Source organism: Panthera leo, chromosome C1 (assembly GCF_018350215.1).
Source record: "Panthera leo isolate Ple1 chromosome C1, P.leo_Ple1_pat1.1, whole genome shotgun sequence".
NCBI lineage: Eukaryota > Metazoa > Chordata > Mammalia > Carnivora > Felidae > Panthera > Panthera leo.
The window spans coordinates 162139333-162159312 of record NC_056686.1 but is presented as its reverse complement, the minus strand read 5'-3'; the positions used below and the strand labels follow the sequence as shown (position 1 = coordinate 162159312).

The window sequence follows — 19980 nt, the reverse complement described above, 5'->3', positions numbered from 1 at the left end:
CAGCGTAGGTCTAGCAGACTTTGTATCTCCCTCAATTTTGAACAGTGTCTTTTCACTCTTGAAACATTAGGTCACTGATGTTCTGTCATGGGTCATCTGCTCCAAAATGATGCTTCGGACTGTGTTAAGTCTTGTGAGATTATGCGTGTGCCGCTCAGTCAGCGAGTTACAGAAGCCGTTAGCACGTGCGCCCCTTCACAGGTCGTCCAGCGCCTCTGCGCATCTGCCTGCCGTGGGCAGTGGGTGCCCAAACCTTACTGCTCCAGACTTTTCCGAAAGAATTTGAGGCCACTAGTAGTTCTGACTAGATTTAACGAGGTGATAAGAAGGTGTTGCCTTGATACTAAAGATACTCCTGTTTTGAGTACCCACTCCCCACTGTTTTTTGTTCCGTTTTGTTTTGTTTTGCAGGGAGCCCCTACACAGTTTTATAGATTTGTTGCTAATGCTCATGGCCAATGCTACACACGCTCTGCTCATGACTTAATGGTGTAAATCACAATACTTTAACTGAAGTGGCAAAATGAGGACCAAAATTCTAAGTTTCAAATATTAGGATCAAAATTAAGGCATCTTGGTGAGGCTAAAAGTGGTTACTTCAAAGACTATGTTCTGGTTGCCCTAAAGATAAAAATGGGGGTGGGGGGTTGGAGAAAAAGCCTTTCCTGCTCAGCTGCCTATCTACCTACATTGCTTTTTGTTTTGATTTTGATCATCTGTTCTCTCCCTTCATCACCCAGTACAGGCTGCACAGCTGACTCACCAGAGCCTCCCCAAATGTCAGTCCCCTTCCCCCAAAGCAAAATTTCATTTCCCCAAATGTTTTTATCGCCTCCAACATAGTTTACATTTGCAGCAGGCTTTGCAGGCATACTCGGTGACTGTTTGCATTCAGGCTTATTTCTAGAGGGAGTGTTATGACTTGGAAGGGGTGATGAAGATAGGCTGAAATTTTCTGTCTCTTCCCATAGCATAGATTTCTTTTCCTCTCTTTCTATTACTGACATTCAAATTGGATGCAAATGTCGGAAACCTGAGGAGAACATGCGCTGGGTTTCTTACAGAAGCCGGGGTGTGGGCAGTATAACAGTAGGCCCAATTGAGAAGAACTTCAGTTTTTACCTAGGCCCGTATCCAGGAGGCACGCGACCCTTAGCCTATGCCACGTGGGCCCCTCAGTAACCCACCTCCCTCCCTTCCTGTCTGCCCTTCTCAGCCTGGTCCTGATCATGCCTTCTCTGTGACAGACTTTTGGGATCCACTAATTAACTCGGTCCTTCATCTCTGTTTCTAAATGATGTCAGTGGTGTTAACATGAAGGGAGTTGTTCACAGGTGAAAAGCAATCTCAAATGTCATGGCCATAAAGTTGCATTTTTTTCCAGTTGCAGAAGAGAAAAGAACCTTAAAACTAGTTGCAGTGCCCTTTGTTCATGAAGATATGATTCATGCCATGTACTGTGTCACAAGGTTGCTTTTCTCCGGACCATCCTTGACCTCCCTGATCATGTTACACACCGATGCTGACTGCTCTCTTGGATTATTTTACCAAAACACTCTCCCCAAAGGAATCCTTTTTTCTTTTTGGAAAATAATAAGTGATTTGTTCAAATAACTCTAAGAAAGAAATAGTCTGGTCAGTTTCCCATCTTATAAAGCCAGTGTTTGTCATTAAGGTCACAGGGTAAACAGCAGAAACAGTAACTAAAGATTAGTGGATGTCATAGAATAAAGTAAGACGCTATTAATACCTCATTCATCTCAAGACCACTGTCCATCAACCTACAAGAAACACAGACAAGAAACCAGAAGTTTGTGTTTTTCTTTTAAAAGGCTTCAGGGATGCCTGGGCGACTCAGTCACTGAAGCGTCCAACTCTTGAGTTCAGCTCAGGTCATGTTCTCACAGTTTGTGAGATTGAGCCCCACGTCAGGGCTTGGGTGTCTCCCTCTTTCTCTCTCTCGCACTCTCTCTCAAAAGAAATAAGCTTAAAAAAATAAAAGGCCTTCAAAAGGAATATAGATGACATATGTTCTTGATTTACATCCAGTGCTAGCAAAGTTCTCATCAGGTTACCCCATTCGCAGCTAAGAATCAGCAAATAGGAAAAGGGATGAGGGGGGCAAGGAGGAGGAGAAAGAGCTGACACAACAGCCTTGGAGAATGAGAAGAAACTCAAACTCATTTCTCATTCGGAAATATAAGAATCTGGAGCCATTTAGAATAAAAATCCTATGAAAACGTCACTTAATCATCGTCTGCTAGTGGTTTCTGCTGTAAAGACATCAATAATTCTGATTCCCCAAATGCCGACCAGCTGCTGATCCCTAAGCGGTATCTTCTATATTATAGGGCATTCCAGACAAAAGTTGCCATCTGGTATAATGTGGGCCTTCGGGCCGAGCGCCTGGACCCCTTGAGAACTGGTCCAGCCCTCCCTTCTCCCAGATTCTGTCCCACTTCTTTCTTAGTGTCCTCCTAAGCAGAAAAAATCCCCAAGGTGCAACTTTTGACCTTTTAATGATTGTATTTTGAATACATTCTGATTCAGTCATTTTAAGGCAGGTAATCATAACACAACCGTATCTATTGAACACAGTCATCTGCAGGTGTCAGAACCCTAGGGCCTTGTCTGCAGGAACAGCCCGCTTCCATTGTGCTGGATGGAATAGCTCTTTGTCATACCACTCTAAGTTGCATAACTTGTGCAATTAGTTTTTTAAGGTATCTTTTTCTTAAGGATTGGTAAAAAATTAGGATATAAATTAAACGTCACTGATTATGTGAAACTTCATGTAAAAGCAAAACCTGTAGAGCACATTCACCCTTGCAAAAATATTTCTCACTTTTTCTTCAATGTGCTTGACATTTACTCCGGGACTTTAGTGTCATCCGGGAAAGGAACTTGCTTCTCGGAACTTCTGGCTAATTCCAGTTCCTGTCCCCCCTTCCACCAAACTCATTTGCTCAGTAACTAAACTTCTGTTTTAATGCAGAGACTATAGGCTGTGAACTCCCTTAGCCTTCTGGCTTTCAGGCCCCATCACTCCTGCACAGCCCTCCACTGCCCTCCTTCCCTTTTCCCAACTCAGCGGATGGGAAAAATAATTTTCCTCTTATTCAAAGCTAATCCCTCTGCCCTGGATCCTACGTCCATTTGATACCTTCGGGATCCTTACTCTGTCAGCTGCCTCCTCTTTTCCAGAAGCCTTCAATCTGCCATTGCCCTCCCCCCTCATCTCCAAACCTGTTCTGCTTTTGTTTCCCTCTGTTAATGCCCTCTTCCCCTCTCCTGTGCCTCTGATTCAGTTGGTTACCAAGGCCTGTTGATTCTGCCTCCCACATTAGTCCTTCACCCCTTTCTCTTACCGCTGCCTGAGTTCCAGCCCACACCATCTGTCACCTGGACTACTGCCACATGTAGCCTCCTACCTGATTTCTGCCAGCCTTGCCCATCTCACTGTGTCACTCACCTTCGAAATCTTCAGTGGCCCTGCATGGCTCACTGGGCAAAGTATGAATCTGTAGGCATGGAAAAGGCCCTGACTGCCTCTCTCGACCCTGCCATGCAGTCATCCCCACCTGTGCCCATGCTGAACTTCCTTTTAATTCTCTAAACATCCCATTGTTTGGTTCAAGCTGGGTGGCGTTGATTTCCTTGGAACACCTTTTTTTTTTTTTTTTTTAATGTCTATTTTTGAGAGAGATAGCACAAGCGAGGGAGGACAGAGAGAGAGGAGGACATGGAATCTGAAGCAGGCTCCAAGCGGTCAGCTCAGAGCCCGACGTGGGGCTTGAACCCATGAACCATGAGATCATGACCTGAGCCGAAGTCAGACATTTAACCAACTGAGCCACCCAGGTGCCCCCGGAATACATTTCCTAATGCAATCCCTCCAACACGAACACCCCAGTCCTGCCCCACAGGTCACCCAACACGTTAAGCCTGAGCAGTGCCCCTCCCCCAGCTTCCCTCGCACTTTCTCTGGAGCATTTTCACACTGTATTTAATGGGAGAAACCTATAGTGAATTCCTTGAGCCAGTATCCTTTTTATCTTTGTATATGTCATCACTTTAAAAATGTTCATGAATGAATAAAAATGACCGTTTTGATGACCTCTAAGGGGAATGAAAAAGACAAAAAGGATGTAATATTTCAATTTTTACAGATACAGTCCCTTGTCGTGGAGTCCTAGAGGTCATAAAACAAAATTTAAGATGTACGAATTTTAGATATAAATATTCAAAAGGAAGTCCAGTTCAACCCTGTTACACAAATAGAAGTTTAGTTAGCTTCTGGTGCTTCCATGCTCTTTCTAGAACCTGGAGAGCTGTATAAGCTACCTTCCAAGTGGTTTAAACAACAAGAAAACAACACCAGCCCCACGCGGCTCAGGATGCCTTTGTAAAACACCATCCAAGAAGGAAATGTGTAAATAATAATTTCCTAAAGATTGCTTTCTGAGATATAAGTGTGGTCCTTTAGTTAGAGAGCCAGCCTGCTCAGACATTTTGAACCTTTCCTTCATTATATATAGTGAAGAATATATATCCTTCAATATATAATGTGAAGAAATGTCCCAAGATTTTCCAGATGCACTTTCACTGCTGCTTTTGTGACGGTGAGGAAGAGAATTGGTTGTGCCATAACCTGTCATTATTCCGTGCTGTTTGCCATGAGCCCGATTTTAAGTTATTTCCCACCATCTACTCTGTTTTTGCTCTCCCAAATGTAACTTCGAGATCCTGTATCATGAGATAACTGGCAGTACAGGACTGGAACTTACTTCCTCTACACTTCTAGTCCATGTTTATTAACCTCACCAAGTCAAGTGATACTGGAGTATCCGAGATCCAGGAACATTTAAGCCAGTTGGTATCCCAAAGACTTTCCCTAAAACTAACATCGTGATTCTGTAGCTATTTCATGATTATGCAACTTTTTAAATACAAATCAGTGCTGTTTCACTCCTTCCCCTCAAAGCAAAGCAAGATTGCATCCTTTATCCGGTTTTATTCACTCGGAGGAACACAGACGAACACAAAGACCTCACAGACTATCTGAATGTTGATCTTGGGCTCTGCTTCAGAAACCCTAGGAAATGCTTTCAGTTTACAGGCACTGAGCATCATTAGCAATCCAGAAGCAACCGTGTCTGCATTCCTGATGCTTTTCCTTAAAAGACATAGGCGAGATTATGGCCTGCTTTTCAAAATCAACATGTTCTGTGCTCAAGCTCATGTGGCGGTGACCAGACTCACAGGCACATACCTACTTGGAAGGAACCAAAACCAAGTTTCCATGACAGCTTTATGGCTATTTTGGCCAGTATTATTGAATTCTGATATACCTTTTCTCTCCGATTCTGATATATGCTTTTTTTTTCCCATTTTAACATCTCTGGAATTGGGACTTATCTTCTAATCAATGGTTTGTCATAATTTACTTGGCTTGGTTTTTCTAAATGGAATATATGTGCCTTATGTTCATTATAAGTCTTGTATTCAATAGCATCTTAAATTTGAAGAAATGTTCTATATATTATCTTAAAAATCATTTACCTGGTTTCTAAGACCTATCTGATACATTAATAGAACAGTAGCAAAAATGACAATCTTAGTGGTGAGTTTTGTTATTTGCAATAGGTATTTATGTTGGAGCCAAATCATCACCCTTAGTGATTTTCACCCTCTTACATTCCTGTCTTCTGCAGGAGGAACTCATACATGTAAGACATGATCTCAAGTCAGTGTACTTTGAAATACAGATCAGTGACTTGCTTGTTCCCTCTCCCTCTTTTTTATTTCTTGGGAGCATTTTCAGCCAATATGTGCTCGGAAATCTGAGTGTTATTGATAATATTCCAGATTTGTTTTCTCTTATTCTGGGGTTTGGAGTCCTTGTTTCTCTTTTCTACCAGTACGTTTTCATCTGAGTTAAGCTAGAATGGCTTCTCTTATACATAAAGTCTAGAAGTATCTTAGCATTTAAACCCTTTCTTTGGAGATTCCTTTCTTAAGGATAAAGGAATCAAATGCAGCAAAACATTTTTGCGGCTGGAATGACACGTGCCTAATTACTATACTCAGGGTTTCTGATTAACTGTAGCTTCTGCAATTTCTAAAATACGTTTTTTCCCTTAACTAACACAGTAAATATCAAATCATTTTGAACAGAAATTGGCCCTTTTTGATGATTCAGTATCACCTTCACCATCTGTGGCCCTAACTGTGGTCACAGATAACGGAATGGGGGTCACCTGACAAAATCCTTATGGGACCCAAACACACTCTACGTTGTTCCTTATCCTCCTTCATGCATTAGCACTTGGAAAGCGCCAGGATTTGTAGAACACGTAGATGAGGCAGCTTACAGCTGAAGGGGACCATTTGGAAAACCGCAGTAGAAATGGTTTTCCAAAGTAAATCACAGAATATTGGTCTGATTTGTCACCATTTCTTAAACAAAGAGGAAATCAAGCTCTGAAAGAAATCTTAACTGTTTGTAGGTTCCACTCAAGGGTTTTCTAAATGTAACCGTAACGTGCCTCTCCAGTGCTAACCATGGCTTGTATTTGAGTGCTTTGACAGAAAACAATCTCCTCGTCCATGTGTTTCCCCTCTGGCCGCTTTGTCACACACTACTCTTTTTCAGGTCCATACATTCAGAGGGCCACACTGGTGTGAATACTGTGCCAATTTCATGTGGGGTCTTATCGCTCAGGGAGTGAAATGTGCAGGTAAGAGCTCTTTCCTTTTTGCTTTATTGCATAAGTTACAAAGTTAGAAGGAATAAGTTGTAAGGAGATTTGCTGTTACGCGGGCTGGATCCTGGTTTGCTTTTAACACACATGCGGTAGGCTAGATTCTCAGGCAGCCGCTTCGGAAATTGGAAGTTTGTCTGCCTTTAACCTTCTTGTGCTTAATGGACAGCAGACTAGGGATCCGGTATTAGTCCATTAAAAAAAAAAAAAGTTGGCCTGTTCAAAAGGTCTGATAAAAGGAGATAAAAGTAAGGCAGTTATATTTAACTCTTGCCTTTGATGATACAGTAACTAAATTTATAAAATGATTTTTTTTTAAGCAGTGTACAGGGACCTATGATTGTTGCCTTGGGAACTGAATTTTAAGGATAACTTGTTAAGCTGGATTGTCCTTACTGCATTTTTGCAAAATCAAATTGAAGCTTTAAAAATCTGTGAATTTATCTTCAAAGATGGTTTCCAAATTCTGAAAAACCACTTAGTCAGTAATATTTTGTTTGTGACATTTTGAAATTGTGAATATGCCAAATCCTTTTTATAAAATATGACCATAGTATTTTTAGATATAAATTTAGAAACTTTGAAGATTGACACATGAAGAACCAACTCTGGAATTTATTGAAATGCTTTATGAAAGTAAGTTATTCACATCATGTGAAATTCATTTGTATAGAACTATACCAAGAATTGGCCATTTATTCAGACTACTTTAAATTCTGACATAGACTTAAAAATAAACATTTAAAAGACATTTCTGCCATTTAAATTGTAAAACTAAAAACTACATTCTTAACATGTCTTTTAGCATGAAGCTTAACACTTAAAAATGTATACTAAGAGTAATGTATTTCAAAATGGTAACTGTAGTAATTCTGTCAAGTTTATCACTGTAAAAACCCACATTTCTTTTGTGGCATGATTTTTAAAAATTGTAATTCCAGGATAATTAACATACACGTGTTATATTAATTTCAGGTGTGCAATACAGTGATTCAGCAATTCTGTACATTACTTAATGCTCATCACAATAAGTATACTAGGATCCTCTTACTCTGACATCTTCCCCAGAAGTCCCCTGCGGCATGATGTTTCGTGGAATATTTTTGTTGCCCCCATTATGTGCACAAATTTCTAGGGTCTGATTTTTCTTCTAAATTGCATTTTTTAATAGCAAGGTACAATATGCATTGCACATTAATGTTCCAAGCCCTTCTCCTGTCAGTTACTATTCTGTCGGCATTACTAAGGCACGATCAGGTTTCAGGCATACATCACTAGCCAGATCCGTCCAAGGACCTCCCTGCCACGCAGGGGGTATAAGAATTCCCCATGTGTTGACTCTGAACTGTGCACAGGTGTCCATCAAGGAGAGTCTCAGCTCAGATCCAGTCTGACTCCCATTATCCTAGAGGGATGACAACCCCATTTGCAAGTCTCTGCCCAGAGAATGAATGAGGACAACCCTGTCATCCTTCCAATTGGTGGTTATGGAGTCAGGATGAAAAACCATCATTAGGAAGGCTGTGGCTAAGTCTCTGAACTGGAGGGGAGCACCTAAGGTGTTGACAAAGTAGTGTCGTTAAGACCATCTACACTGTGAGTTTTCAAAGGTAAATGGAGGAGTTTCCAGAGCATAAATCCCCGGCTCAAGGAATGTTGGTCTCAGTAATAGCACGTTTTGCCTTTATGACCCAGATGGACCAGCCGAGACTTTGCAGCAGTTTCATAAAACACTTTGTGACTGTCCCTGACTTAAAAGCTTTTCTTTTACTTAGAGAAGTGATGTGTATCATTTATGTTCTGAAATAGTGAAGCCCATCTACATAAGAATTCTGAGTTTGCTATATAAGCAGAAAATCGGTACACATATGGAGATAATCTTTGATGATACGCTACAGTCCTAAATCATGTCTGAAAGAAATGTTTTGGAACCTTTATGACAGTAATAATACGAAGGAAAAGGAAAGAGAAAATCATTTGTCCCCTCCCCTACCTACCCGCATTAGTAGCCTCCACATCTTGTTGTACATAAAGGGCAGGAATTGAAAGAAAAGCCTTGAGGAGATTTTTCATTTTTATGTTATGTCTTGTCCTTAAAAGCATTATATTCTGTGTGATTTGAGCCATATGAACGTTTAATAAGAACTCATTTTTTTTTAAATGTGGAGGTTAGCATTTGAATTAGTTCTGTTTTCTGTGACAATTCTTAGATCCAAAGTGGCTCATCCTGACCTTTGAGCCATCCACTTTAAAACAGAATACAAAGAATTAAGAATTTAAAGAGAGAGAGAATGAACTCTAATAGGTTAAATAAAGAAGTCCTTCCTGATTCCTGGAACCTGTGACTATGTCATTTTTTAATGGCAAAAGGGACTGTGATTAAAGTTAAGGGTTTCGAGATGGGGAGATAACCCTGGATCGTTGGGGTGGACCTAGTTTAGTCACAGTCATAAAGGTCCTTATAAGAGGGAGGCAGAGTCAGAAAAAGGGACAGAGCAGTGGTCAGAAAAGAGAGAAGATGCTATGCCACTCGCTTCGTAGATAGAAGGTGGCAGCCACAAGCCAAGGAATGCAGACAGTCTCTAGAAGCTGGAAAAGGCAAGGAAAGAAAACATTCTCCTCTGGAGCCTCCAGAAGGAGTACAGACGTGTTAACACCTTGGTATCAGCCTAGTGAAACTGATTTTGGACTTCTGACCCCCAGAACTATAACGTAAACTCCTAGTGTTGTAAGCCACTGAGTTAATTTGTTACAGCAGCAATTGGACACAAAAACGCCAGCCACTAAACATTTAAGATAGGACTCCCAAAGAAAAAGGGCAGGCGAACTGCCCATCTGAAAAGAGATTTACTTATCTGCTTTTGATTCTTGCAAGAGCTCATTTTGTCCTGGTTTCTTTTTACAAAATCCACCAAGTCAGAAGAGCCTGTCAGGAATTTTTAAGGGAGCGTTTGCCAAAAGCATCAGTTTTGTATCCCGCACCACCCCCTCAACGCTTTTTTGAAACATCATGCAAAGCGTTGGGTGGTGTTCCAGTCACCAGCCTGGCAAAGTTAGTGTAGCAATCGGACTGTATCCGGCTAATAACGGGCAAGTTGGCCCTTCAGAACTGAAAGCTCTGGGCTTCACTAAGCACGCTGCAGCCAAAGAGGACAAGCAAGGGCCAGTCAGGGCGGACATGGTCTTTCTAAAAGCTGGCACCGAGATTCAGTGGCAGGCATTAAATGTCCTCTTCATCTGCAATGTCTCCCTCCCTCCAACATTCTTTATAGAGAGTAAAGTAATGTTGCAGGGGAGTATGGAACTGCAGCTTGGGAGTGGTGCTCCTTTCACTAAAATATTTATGAACACACTAGTTTTTAAAAGCAAAGTTCAGGGGCGCCTGGGTGGCGCAGTCGGTTAAGCGTCCGACTTCAGCCAGGTCACGATCTCGCGGTCCGTGAGTTCGAGCCCCGCGTCGGGCTCTGGGCTGATGGCTCGGAGCCTGGAGCCTGTTTCCGATTCTGTGTCTCCCTCTCTCTCTGCCCCTCCCCCGTTCATGCTCTGTCTCTCTCTGTCCCAAAAATAAATAAATAAAAAACGTTGAAAAAAAAATTTAAAAGCAAAGTTCAAAGGACTGTCATTCAGACAATAGTTTCCCTAAGCCATTTTTCCTTTCTTTATGAAATGTAAGCTTTACAGGTTAAAATAATCTATTGTTATATAATCACAGATTGCCAAACACCCCTCCCACCAAAAAGATCACGATTATTCCACCAGCATTCCTGAATTGTTTTCACTTTAGCCTTGCCAGAATATTCTAAGAATTAAGCCAGATAATAATCGTTGTAAATCACACATCAACTTAGTATTGGTTCTTTATTCAAGAGACTCTGTTTTTCCAGTGTGTCATAGCCATTGCTGTCACCCCCAACAGAGAACGGCAATTGCTCTTTCCTAGTAATAAAGTGTATCCGTGGCTTAAAGTAGATAAGCCCTTAGCTTTTAGGTTGAAGAAGAGCAGTGGAAGTAATTTATTTTAATTACTCCTATGATTGGCTGCACCTAAAAAGTTCTGTCTGTCCTTACAAGCTAGTGAGAAATTGATTAGACTTGCCTAGAAGTTTCACGTAGCGATATTTTCACAATATCCCAAAGAGCAAAGTATTCCTTAATTTTGCTTATGAAAATAATGACTTCTGTTAGTCAGAGAAAGACAAATATCATATGACTTCACTCAAATGAGAAATTTAAGATACAAAACAGATGAACATAAGGGAAGCAAAAATAATATAGAAACAGGGAGGGGGACAAAACATAAGAGACTCTTAAATATAGAGAACAGGTTGCTGATGGGGCTATGGGAAGGGGGATGGGCTAAATGGGTAAGGGGCATTAAGGAATCTACTCCTGAAATCACTGTTGCACTATATGCTAACTTGGATGTAAATTAAAAATTAATTATAAAAAAAAATTTTAAAATAATGACTTCTGATACATATTAGACTATTCCCACTTTTCCTAGATGGGGAGTCAGGGAGGGGGGACATCTAAGAGATAGGGTTTAGAATAAAACTTTTATTTGCAATTATTAAAAATATGAACACTCAGTCAGTAGAACATATGACTCCTGATCTTGGGGTCGTGAGTTTGAGCCCCATGTTGGGTGTAGAAATTACTTAAAAAAAGATTTTTAAAATAAATAATATACAAACACTCGAAGAATGAGAAGTTATCTTTCCTTTCAAAACACACATTAACATTTCCCCTTAATCCTATCAATATAAATAATATCAGCTATTTATTTCAAAAGATAGATTTTTGTGCCTTCTAGATATAAATCATGTTATATCTTTTGGAGAAATCAAGCCCCAGGAAATCTGAAATCTGAGAGTAGCTTAAAGTTAGTAGTCTAAGTAATTTATAGAGCATTTATAAAGGACGGAATAAAATGTGATTTGAATCTTTTTTTCCTTCATATGGTTTAGTGTATGCTTATTAACTGGAAGGACTGGGAGGGGGAAATGTGGTTTAATTGTAACATAAAAATTACCTACTCAACCAAGAGATGCGACAAATGAAACGATCTTTTATGGACTTTTGTTGTTGTTGTTTATAGTGTAGAGCTTCCTTGGGAGAAATGGAACTATATAGGAGTTATATGACTTTAATAAATAAGTATGATAACCAAATAAAGTCTTAATGGCAAACTGAAATACTGACATACTGCCAGTGCCTGCAGCAGGGATTTTCAGAGGAAGCTCAGAGCTGGTATATTGCACCACGACTTAAGGGTATAAAGAGGCTTTATTTGCATGACTTTGCCCTGTCCTTCGGTCATCTGACGGACTTCATAACCAATCCTGCCAAAAATGTGGCCTTTGAAATTTATTTCTAAAATTGGGCAGAATATGTTGTCCCATAGTTTAATCTTATTCAAATGGAAGAAAGAATATCAATTTACAAAACATTTCCCTCTTCCTGAATTCCTAAATCTGAGCTCAATCATCACTTGATGCACTTTCCAATGAGTCACAAATCATCTTAGGAACCTGATGTTTAAAAGTGGTAGATAGCTCCAGATAGTCAAAGGAAAAAAGTTGGTGTTAATATCGGACCACTAGTTCCATTCATGTTTTGATATTGTATAGCTGCATCAGAATTTTACTGTTTTGCTTTCTAATGGTTTTCCATGTAGAGTGTATACATAGGAAGAGAATATGACAAAAACAAAGTATAGTGGGTAGGTTTTATCTCTGCTTTCAAAAAAAATTTTTTTAATGTTTTATTTATTTTTAAGACAGAGAGAGAGCATGAATGGGGATGGGGTAGAGAGAGAGGGAGACACAGAATCTGAAGCAGGCTCCAGGCTCTGAATCCCTATACAGTATACCTGAAACTATGTCACCTTGTATGTTAAGTAACTAGAATTTAAATAAAAACTTAAATAAAAGTACACTGATATTTAAAAAGTCCTTGCCATATATGTACATATATATACATATATAACAGTAAAATACAACGTCTTTTAAAAAGTATATACGACAAATAATGGATAAAATAAACATTATTGAATAAGAGATTGAAAATAGCAAATTCATCTTCAGTGCTGAAACCGTCTCTCAGAATGCATGATATACTGCTGGTGAAAAGTGGCACCCATCAGTCAGTGGGAGCAGCGCGGGCTGGGAATCGGGAAGCCAAGGTTGCATCTCAGTTCTACCACTTTCTGGCTGAGTAATCTGAACAAGTCATTTAGCCTCTTGGACCTTTGTTGCCTTTGTCTGTCCAGTAAAGACACTGGGATAGGTTGTTACCAACAGCCCTTTCCAACTGGATCTGTCACTTCTTTGTACACTTAGAGTACGAGGCACATTGACATGAATATTAAATTATGAAGCTTTGCTGACTTTTATACATTTAAAATACTATGTAGGAGTTCTTCCGGAACTTGCTTCTGGACAAGATGAACAAATATGTTTTGTTTTATTCCTCGCAATAATTACAAAAGACCCTGTACACAATACATACACTTCAACTATCAGAAGACTCTGGAAGTGGAGAAAAGCAGGCAGGCCAACTCAAGGAACCCAGCAGCAAGTTTCCTGGTGGTCTTTGTTTTTCTTTAACCTCCCATGTATCTAGAGAAGCTCACAACCCATAAATGCCAACAAGCACAGACACAAAATAATCCCAAGTAAAGCCTGCTTTTCCTAGCCAAAGCCCTGGGAAAAGGGTAGGCCAGCCAAGGCAGACATCTTTTAGCCATTCCTGCCCTTCTCGAGGTGAACGTCATGAAAAAGCCACAGTGCTGCTGCTGCAGCCGTTGCCTATGGGCAGAACCCTGTTTTCACCCCCGCCCCCACAATAACAGGGGTACTGGCAGTCTGTGAGTGGAGCCCTATGTTTCAGCACCACCTTGCAGGAAGAGAAGGTACCCCTCCTGGCTCAGCCTGTGAGTAGGACCTGGACTTTCATCCTGACCTACAGTAATGAGGCATCTGAGACCATGATCAGAGCTCTTGTCTCCCATGCCTACGGCATTCCTTCTCAACCAGGTTTCTGGGCACACCCTGGCTTCCGTCTCCACCCCGCAGTAACTAGGAGGTTGCCCTCTCCCTCCCCAGAATGTGGGGTAAAGTCCTGCCATTAGGGTGACGTACAAGTAGGGTAGGCAGAATAGCATTGCAGTCTCATCACAGAGGCTTTGTGAACTAGTTTGATATTTGAACCCTGGCCTACAAAAATGAGCCAGGACATGCATTCTAAATCTAAAGAGGTTAACTATCAGCTAAAATGGAAGGAACCAGAGTCCTGGAGGACTCGAAATATCCAGGATTCAGTTCAGAATTACACTTAATACCAAGAACCAGGCAAATCGCAACTCGGATGAGAAAAGACAGCAGATGTACCAATATTGAGATGACATAGATGTTGGAATTATTAGACAAGGAAATTAGCTATCATAATAATGCTCCAACAAGCAATTATAAACACTCTTGAAACAAGTGATAAATAGGAAATAGAAAATAAAGATAAAAAAGTAACTACTGTAAATGGAAATTTTAGAACTGAAAACTTTATTACCAGTAAACTCACCAGATGGGCTCAATACCAGAGATAGAGGAAGGAATTGGTGAGCCTGAAGACAGATCAATAGAAATTATGCAACACAAACAAGAGAAAGAAAATAGACTTTAAAAAGTGAACTGAACCCCAGAGACCTGTAGCCAAATAGCAAAAGATTTAACATTTGTGTTGTTGAAGTCCCAGAAGAGGGTAAAGAGAGACTGAAAAAATACTGGAAAAATTAGTGGCTGAAAACTCCTCAAATTTGGTAAAAGCAGAGAAAAATTCAGTACTTCTTTGGAGACATTTTTATGTAATGAAATGTATCCGAACAGTATAGATGAGGAAGCAGCTATAACTCCGGTCACCCAGGTCCTTTTCAGGACCTGGCATTCACATGTGACAAACAGAACCGGCCCAGAATTCAACTTTGCTTCTGACCTTAAGCTGATCGTAACAATACCGTGTAGCAAACCCTGGGGCGCTATGTAGAAAGGGCCTCTCAAAAACTTCCATTCTTCTAAATAATGACAACGACAACACAGTCCTGGTAAACACTTCTAATCTACTCCGTGTCAGAAAGTACATATACTAATATGAGAGCCTTACGTGAACCTAATAATGGATAATAGAGCTAATAATAAATATTATTCCTGTTTTACATAACTGACACACAGGAAAGGTAACTCACTTGAAATCACATAGCTAGTAGATCATAGATCTAATTCTAAGTTTTAGAGGTTATATAAAACATTACAGCGTTCAGGGGAAAGAAGGTCTTTTCAGTGGCCATTTTGCCATTGATTTGCCTTATGATTGAGTCAGAAATCTTATCTGGGGCTAACAGATATAAAGAGGAATTGGGGTTTGGGGTCGTGCAGTCATTTGGACATTGTCTAACTATTGGAGAATGTTGTTCGGTCATTTCCTCAGATAATACAGATCAAACTCTTTGCTCTGGAAGCCTTTCTGTATTCAGAGAAGCAGCTGTTATTCTCTAGTGATGATCATGTTCACGCACCTGTTGGCACTGGCCATGCCGTCTCTAGTTCTGCCCCCTTACACACAGTTGTGCAGAAACTTAGTTTCCTTCTACACCTAACCTGATGTTGCACATAGGAGGTGGAGATGCACTCCCTTAGTGACTCAGCGTCACCACCAGCCTCGAGTTCTCATTGCACTTTGGCAGTGTCTGCATAGTTAACGAAAGAACGATTCCGGGCATGACTTTTCAGCTAACGTTCCTTACCTCTCTTTTTATTGTTCCTGCCATTACCTAACAAGGTTGCGGCTTTACCAAGTCATTATGATGATGATAGTCACCAACGTTTGTCTCATGGTTTATACCGTGCAGAGCATCTTGAATGCATTGGCCCATTAACAGTTTTGCGAGGTAAATGCGGTGCTCCCCTCTCTGTCAAGAGAGCAAGCAAAACTAAGCTCGCCCGGTGACAGCAGGCAGCAGTCACGTCACTGTAAGATTCTCAAATTGGATATAGACCAATTGGATAAAGACCTGGATATAATTGCATCAGATTTATAAGAGGTCAGCATCAAGTTCTTATGAAAACCACCAATGAGTTATGTTTTTAAAAACTTAAAGATGGCATCTCTTTTAGTTAATTACTCAGCTGTGATTTACCCCTCTTCGTTCTAATTTGGCAAGATATTTGTATTCCTCTGTCCCTTCTCAAATTCCGCTGCGCTCTTCTTGTTGACAATCAAAGGTCTCAAAATATTCACTAGAAGATGTTTGAGTTCTGGCATCTTCGACGCGATAACCCAGTAAAATTACAAAGCAGAGGACAAACTTCAATAGAGGCAACGTGGTATGGGTGCTAAACCCGTGGACCCTGAATCCTTCGTAGGCTTAAATCTCAGCTCCGCTGCATGCCAAATGCACGGCCGTAGGTAAATTGCATAACACCTCTGTGCTTGGTTTCATCAGGTTTATACAATGAGAAGAATGACGATCCCTGTTTCGTAGAGTTTTGTGAGCTTGATGGAAACAATGTAAAGCACTTGGAATAGTGCTTGGCATCAGTGAACTGGTGCTAATATTAAGACAATAACTGTGGCTATTTCTAGCCACTAAATTTATTATTTACAGGGTTATGAACAGATACGAATATGAGTAGCACAATTTTAAGAGGGCCCTTGGATGCTCTTACTTTTGGAGGTCTGATTTCTCTTCATACCAAATATATTAAAATGGAATTCTGTATCCCACATCAAATATAATTTTGTGTAAGTTTAAAGAAACAGATAACTTTTAGTCGCCTGCATTTTGTAGATATCTAAACACTTACTAATTTCACTTTGTCTGAATTGGTTCTCTCCTGGGATCACACAGCAAATAAATGATGAAGCACGAGCTAGAATTCTCGTCTTCTGACTTAAAACCAAAATTTTCCAAGAGAAAAGATGGGAAGAGTGTTTTTCCACTCTTCAGAAACTGTTGGGAGCTAGCCCCCTTCAAAGCCTAACTCAAGCTGGATGGTGGGAGTGTCTTTTGCTAAACTAAACACTCCAGAATGCTCAAAAGTCTGAAAACATTGATGAATTTTTCCTTTCTATATTCTTCATTTAGACTGTGGTTTGAATGTTCATAAGCAGTGTTCCAAGATGGTCCCAAATGACTGTAAGCCAGACTTGAAACATGTCAAGAAGGTATACAGTTGTGACCTTACCACTCTCGTGAAAGCCCGTGTCACCAAGCGGCCAATGGTGGTGGACATGTGCATCAGGGAAATTGAATCCAGAGGTGAGGCGTCGCCGGTGTGGTTCAACACTCATAATTCACCATGAATGCAAGTTCTGATGCCCTTCTGGGTACCTCATGGCATAACCCAGTTTTCTTCAGTAAGTTTAGAGGGAGAGGATTTCAGACGTCAAATGATCTGAAAGTCTGAAATGAATTAAGTTAACAAATAATTCGCCAGCGTGATTTTAAGGTACATTGAGCGAGTTCTAGGAAATATGCTTAAATATTTTTTTATGAATGATGATGCTTCTTGTCTATAAAAGTTGACATGTAGATACCAATTCATTTTTCACTTTTTACATTTTTCTTAGGTCCAAGAAGCAAAGGTGTAAATGCTCTATTAAGACCATCCCAAACCAAAAAACAGAACTGCACCCTAATTATTCTTTCCCATTTGGGAAAGACTGGTACAGGCCTATTAATATGGTTTATCTTAGTCTTCTGTTATGTAAAAGAATTTATGGTATAATTGAGGTGATGAATGATTTCCCTGAAGACTCAACGTATCTAATTAGACACAGTGATGAGCCAGATTACAGATATTCAGGCAACAGTAAGCCACAGTTTAAAGTCTGTGAGTGAAATGGTTTTATTTTAGGAGAAAATGCGAAGAGGTTTCTAGACAAGTACATTTAATCATTCTTTCTGACACATTACTTGCCTGGCCTGAAGTATGGGAAGAAGTTAAAACTTGAAGAAGGAAAGACATAATTTCCAAAGAAACTAATTAGCTCTCTTGCTCTGTTTTTTCAGGTCTTAATTCTGAAGGTCTGTATCGAGTATCAGGATTCAGTGACTTAATTGAAGATGTCAAGATGGCTTTTGACAGAGGTATGTTCTTTAGCATGTCCGTTAACTTAGGACAATGCTCTCTGCCAAGGAGGCACAGTTTCTTATGTTATTCTGTTCATTATTTGTCTAAGTCATCGGTTATTATACCAAATAAAAAGCGTGTAATTTTACTTTATTACTATATTAAACTGTTACACTTCAAGGTGAGAAAGAAACATAAAATTTAACTATATTACCAGTATCTGAGCATCCAGGGCTGGTCCATGTTCCTCAAAATATATACAGAGCAATTAAATTTACCAGATACCATGGAGAAAATAGGGCAGGGTGGTTGGGGGAATCTAAGTGATTGCAGATCTCAGATTTCCCAGTTTGGAGTTGACCCACCTAACTGCCTGTCGTCCATGCATTCCATCACCATATTTGATGGAGTGGAGACCCAGTGTAATGACTTAGATTCCCCCACCACAGAATCATTATTGATTTTATTTTAATAAATGCCATAAAGGAAAGTATTAGTAACTATGGAACTTAACCTGGTCTGTGGGGTTGGGGGATGCTGGAGATCAGAAGAGGCTTTCCAGAGAAGTACAGAAGTTGGCCGTATAATGGTTGAATAGCAAAGAAACAGGATATGTAAAGACCCTGGCAACAGATGAGTCTGTGCAGAGGTCCTGAGGCCTGTCCTTGTCGAGTCCCTGAAAAGTGCTAGGACTTAGAGAGCAGGAACTGAAAGGAGAGTGGACTAATATACAACGGATACACTATCTTACTATAGAAAAAATTAGCTGAATGGTAGAAGGTTCTCAGATCAACCTCCAAATTCAGTTTAACACATCATGTAGCTGAACTATAAGATTGGTGACTTTATTTTCCAAACCCAAAATTAGACATGTACCCTATAATGAGACAGGACATCTGAAATTTGGATTTTCATAAAAAAAAAAAAAAATAGATAGTGGAAATAGGAACCATGTGGCAGGAGAGAATACCAGCATTCTTTCTTTTTTCCTGAGTAAAAGTTTTGATAGAGATGATAACTTGTCTTTATAATTCTTCTGCCTTCATGTTCTCCTCTCCCTTTCCCCAGGTCTTTAGGCACCTGTACACTTCCCCAAGATCCCCCAGTGGAGTGATCTAATTGCTTTTTCCTCCCAGAATGCACTCTACCCCAATTTGCACTGCCATTGTATGTGATTTCAACACAAGTCTGAAAAACAGATACTGGTGATCTAATTCATACTGGAGTGTGAATGTCTGATAGGCCATGGTATTTCACATTTAAAAGAGGCTTCTTTAAAGAAAAATACACTTTGCTAAAGTAGTTTTAGGGTTCCAGTTTTAGGTTAACATTAGTTCTAGGTTAACAAAATTTCACAGAAAGTGCAGAGATTTCCCATATAACCTCTCCTCTCGTTCCTCTCCCCCCCCCCATAGTTTCCCCTATTAACATCTTGCATTAATATAGTACATTTGTTACAATTGATGAACCAACACTGATACATTAACTAAAGTCAGTAGTTTAAAGTTCAGTCTTCATGTTGTACAGTTCTGTGGGTTTTGGCAAATGCATAATGTCATATAGCCACCCTTATGGTGTCACACTATAAGGTATCACTTTCACTACCCTAAGAATCGTCTGTGCTTTACCTGTTCTCCCTTTCTCCCGCTGAAACCCTGACAACCGCTGTTCTTTTTACAGACTCCATAGTTTTGCCTTTTCCAGAATGTCAGAGTTGGAATCATAAGATATGTAGCCTTTTTTGGCTGATTTCCTTTACTTAGCAATGTGCATCGAAAGTTCTCCCATGCCTTTTCCTGGCTTGATCGCTCATTTCTTGTTGTTGCTCAATAATATTCCTTTGTCTGGGCATATCACAGTTTATTCACCTATTGAAGGACATCTTGATTACTTCCAAGTTTTTAGCAATCGTGAATGAAAGTGGCTTAAATATTTGTGTGCACGTATTTGTGTGGATGCAAGTAGTTTCCATCTCCTCTGGATAAATACCTAGGAGTGTGATGGCTGGATTACATGTAAGACACTGCCTTTCCTCCCAGGTGGCCGTCCCATTTGCATTCCCACCAGCAACAACGTCGAGTTCCTGTGGC

General features: G+C 40.2%; 1 protein-coding gene across 3 annotated transcripts in view; it reads left to right on the top strand.

Annotated features, from left to right (window-relative positions):
* The window catches only part of CHN1 (chimerin 1), a 202580-nt gene that overhangs the window by 172991 nt on the left and 9609 nt on the right, over positions 1-19980 (top strand). For all 3 annotated transcript variants that reach the window (XM_042949182.1, XM_042949183.1, XM_042949184.1), the window contains 3 exons: positions 6656-6740; positions 16903-17076; positions 17830-17907. In XM_042949182.1, coding sequence (XP_042805116.1) covers positions 6656-6740; positions 16903-17076; positions 17830-17907 — 337 coding nt within the window. The remainder of the gene's footprint in view (positions 1-6655; positions 6741-16902; positions 17077-17829; positions 17908-19980) is intronic.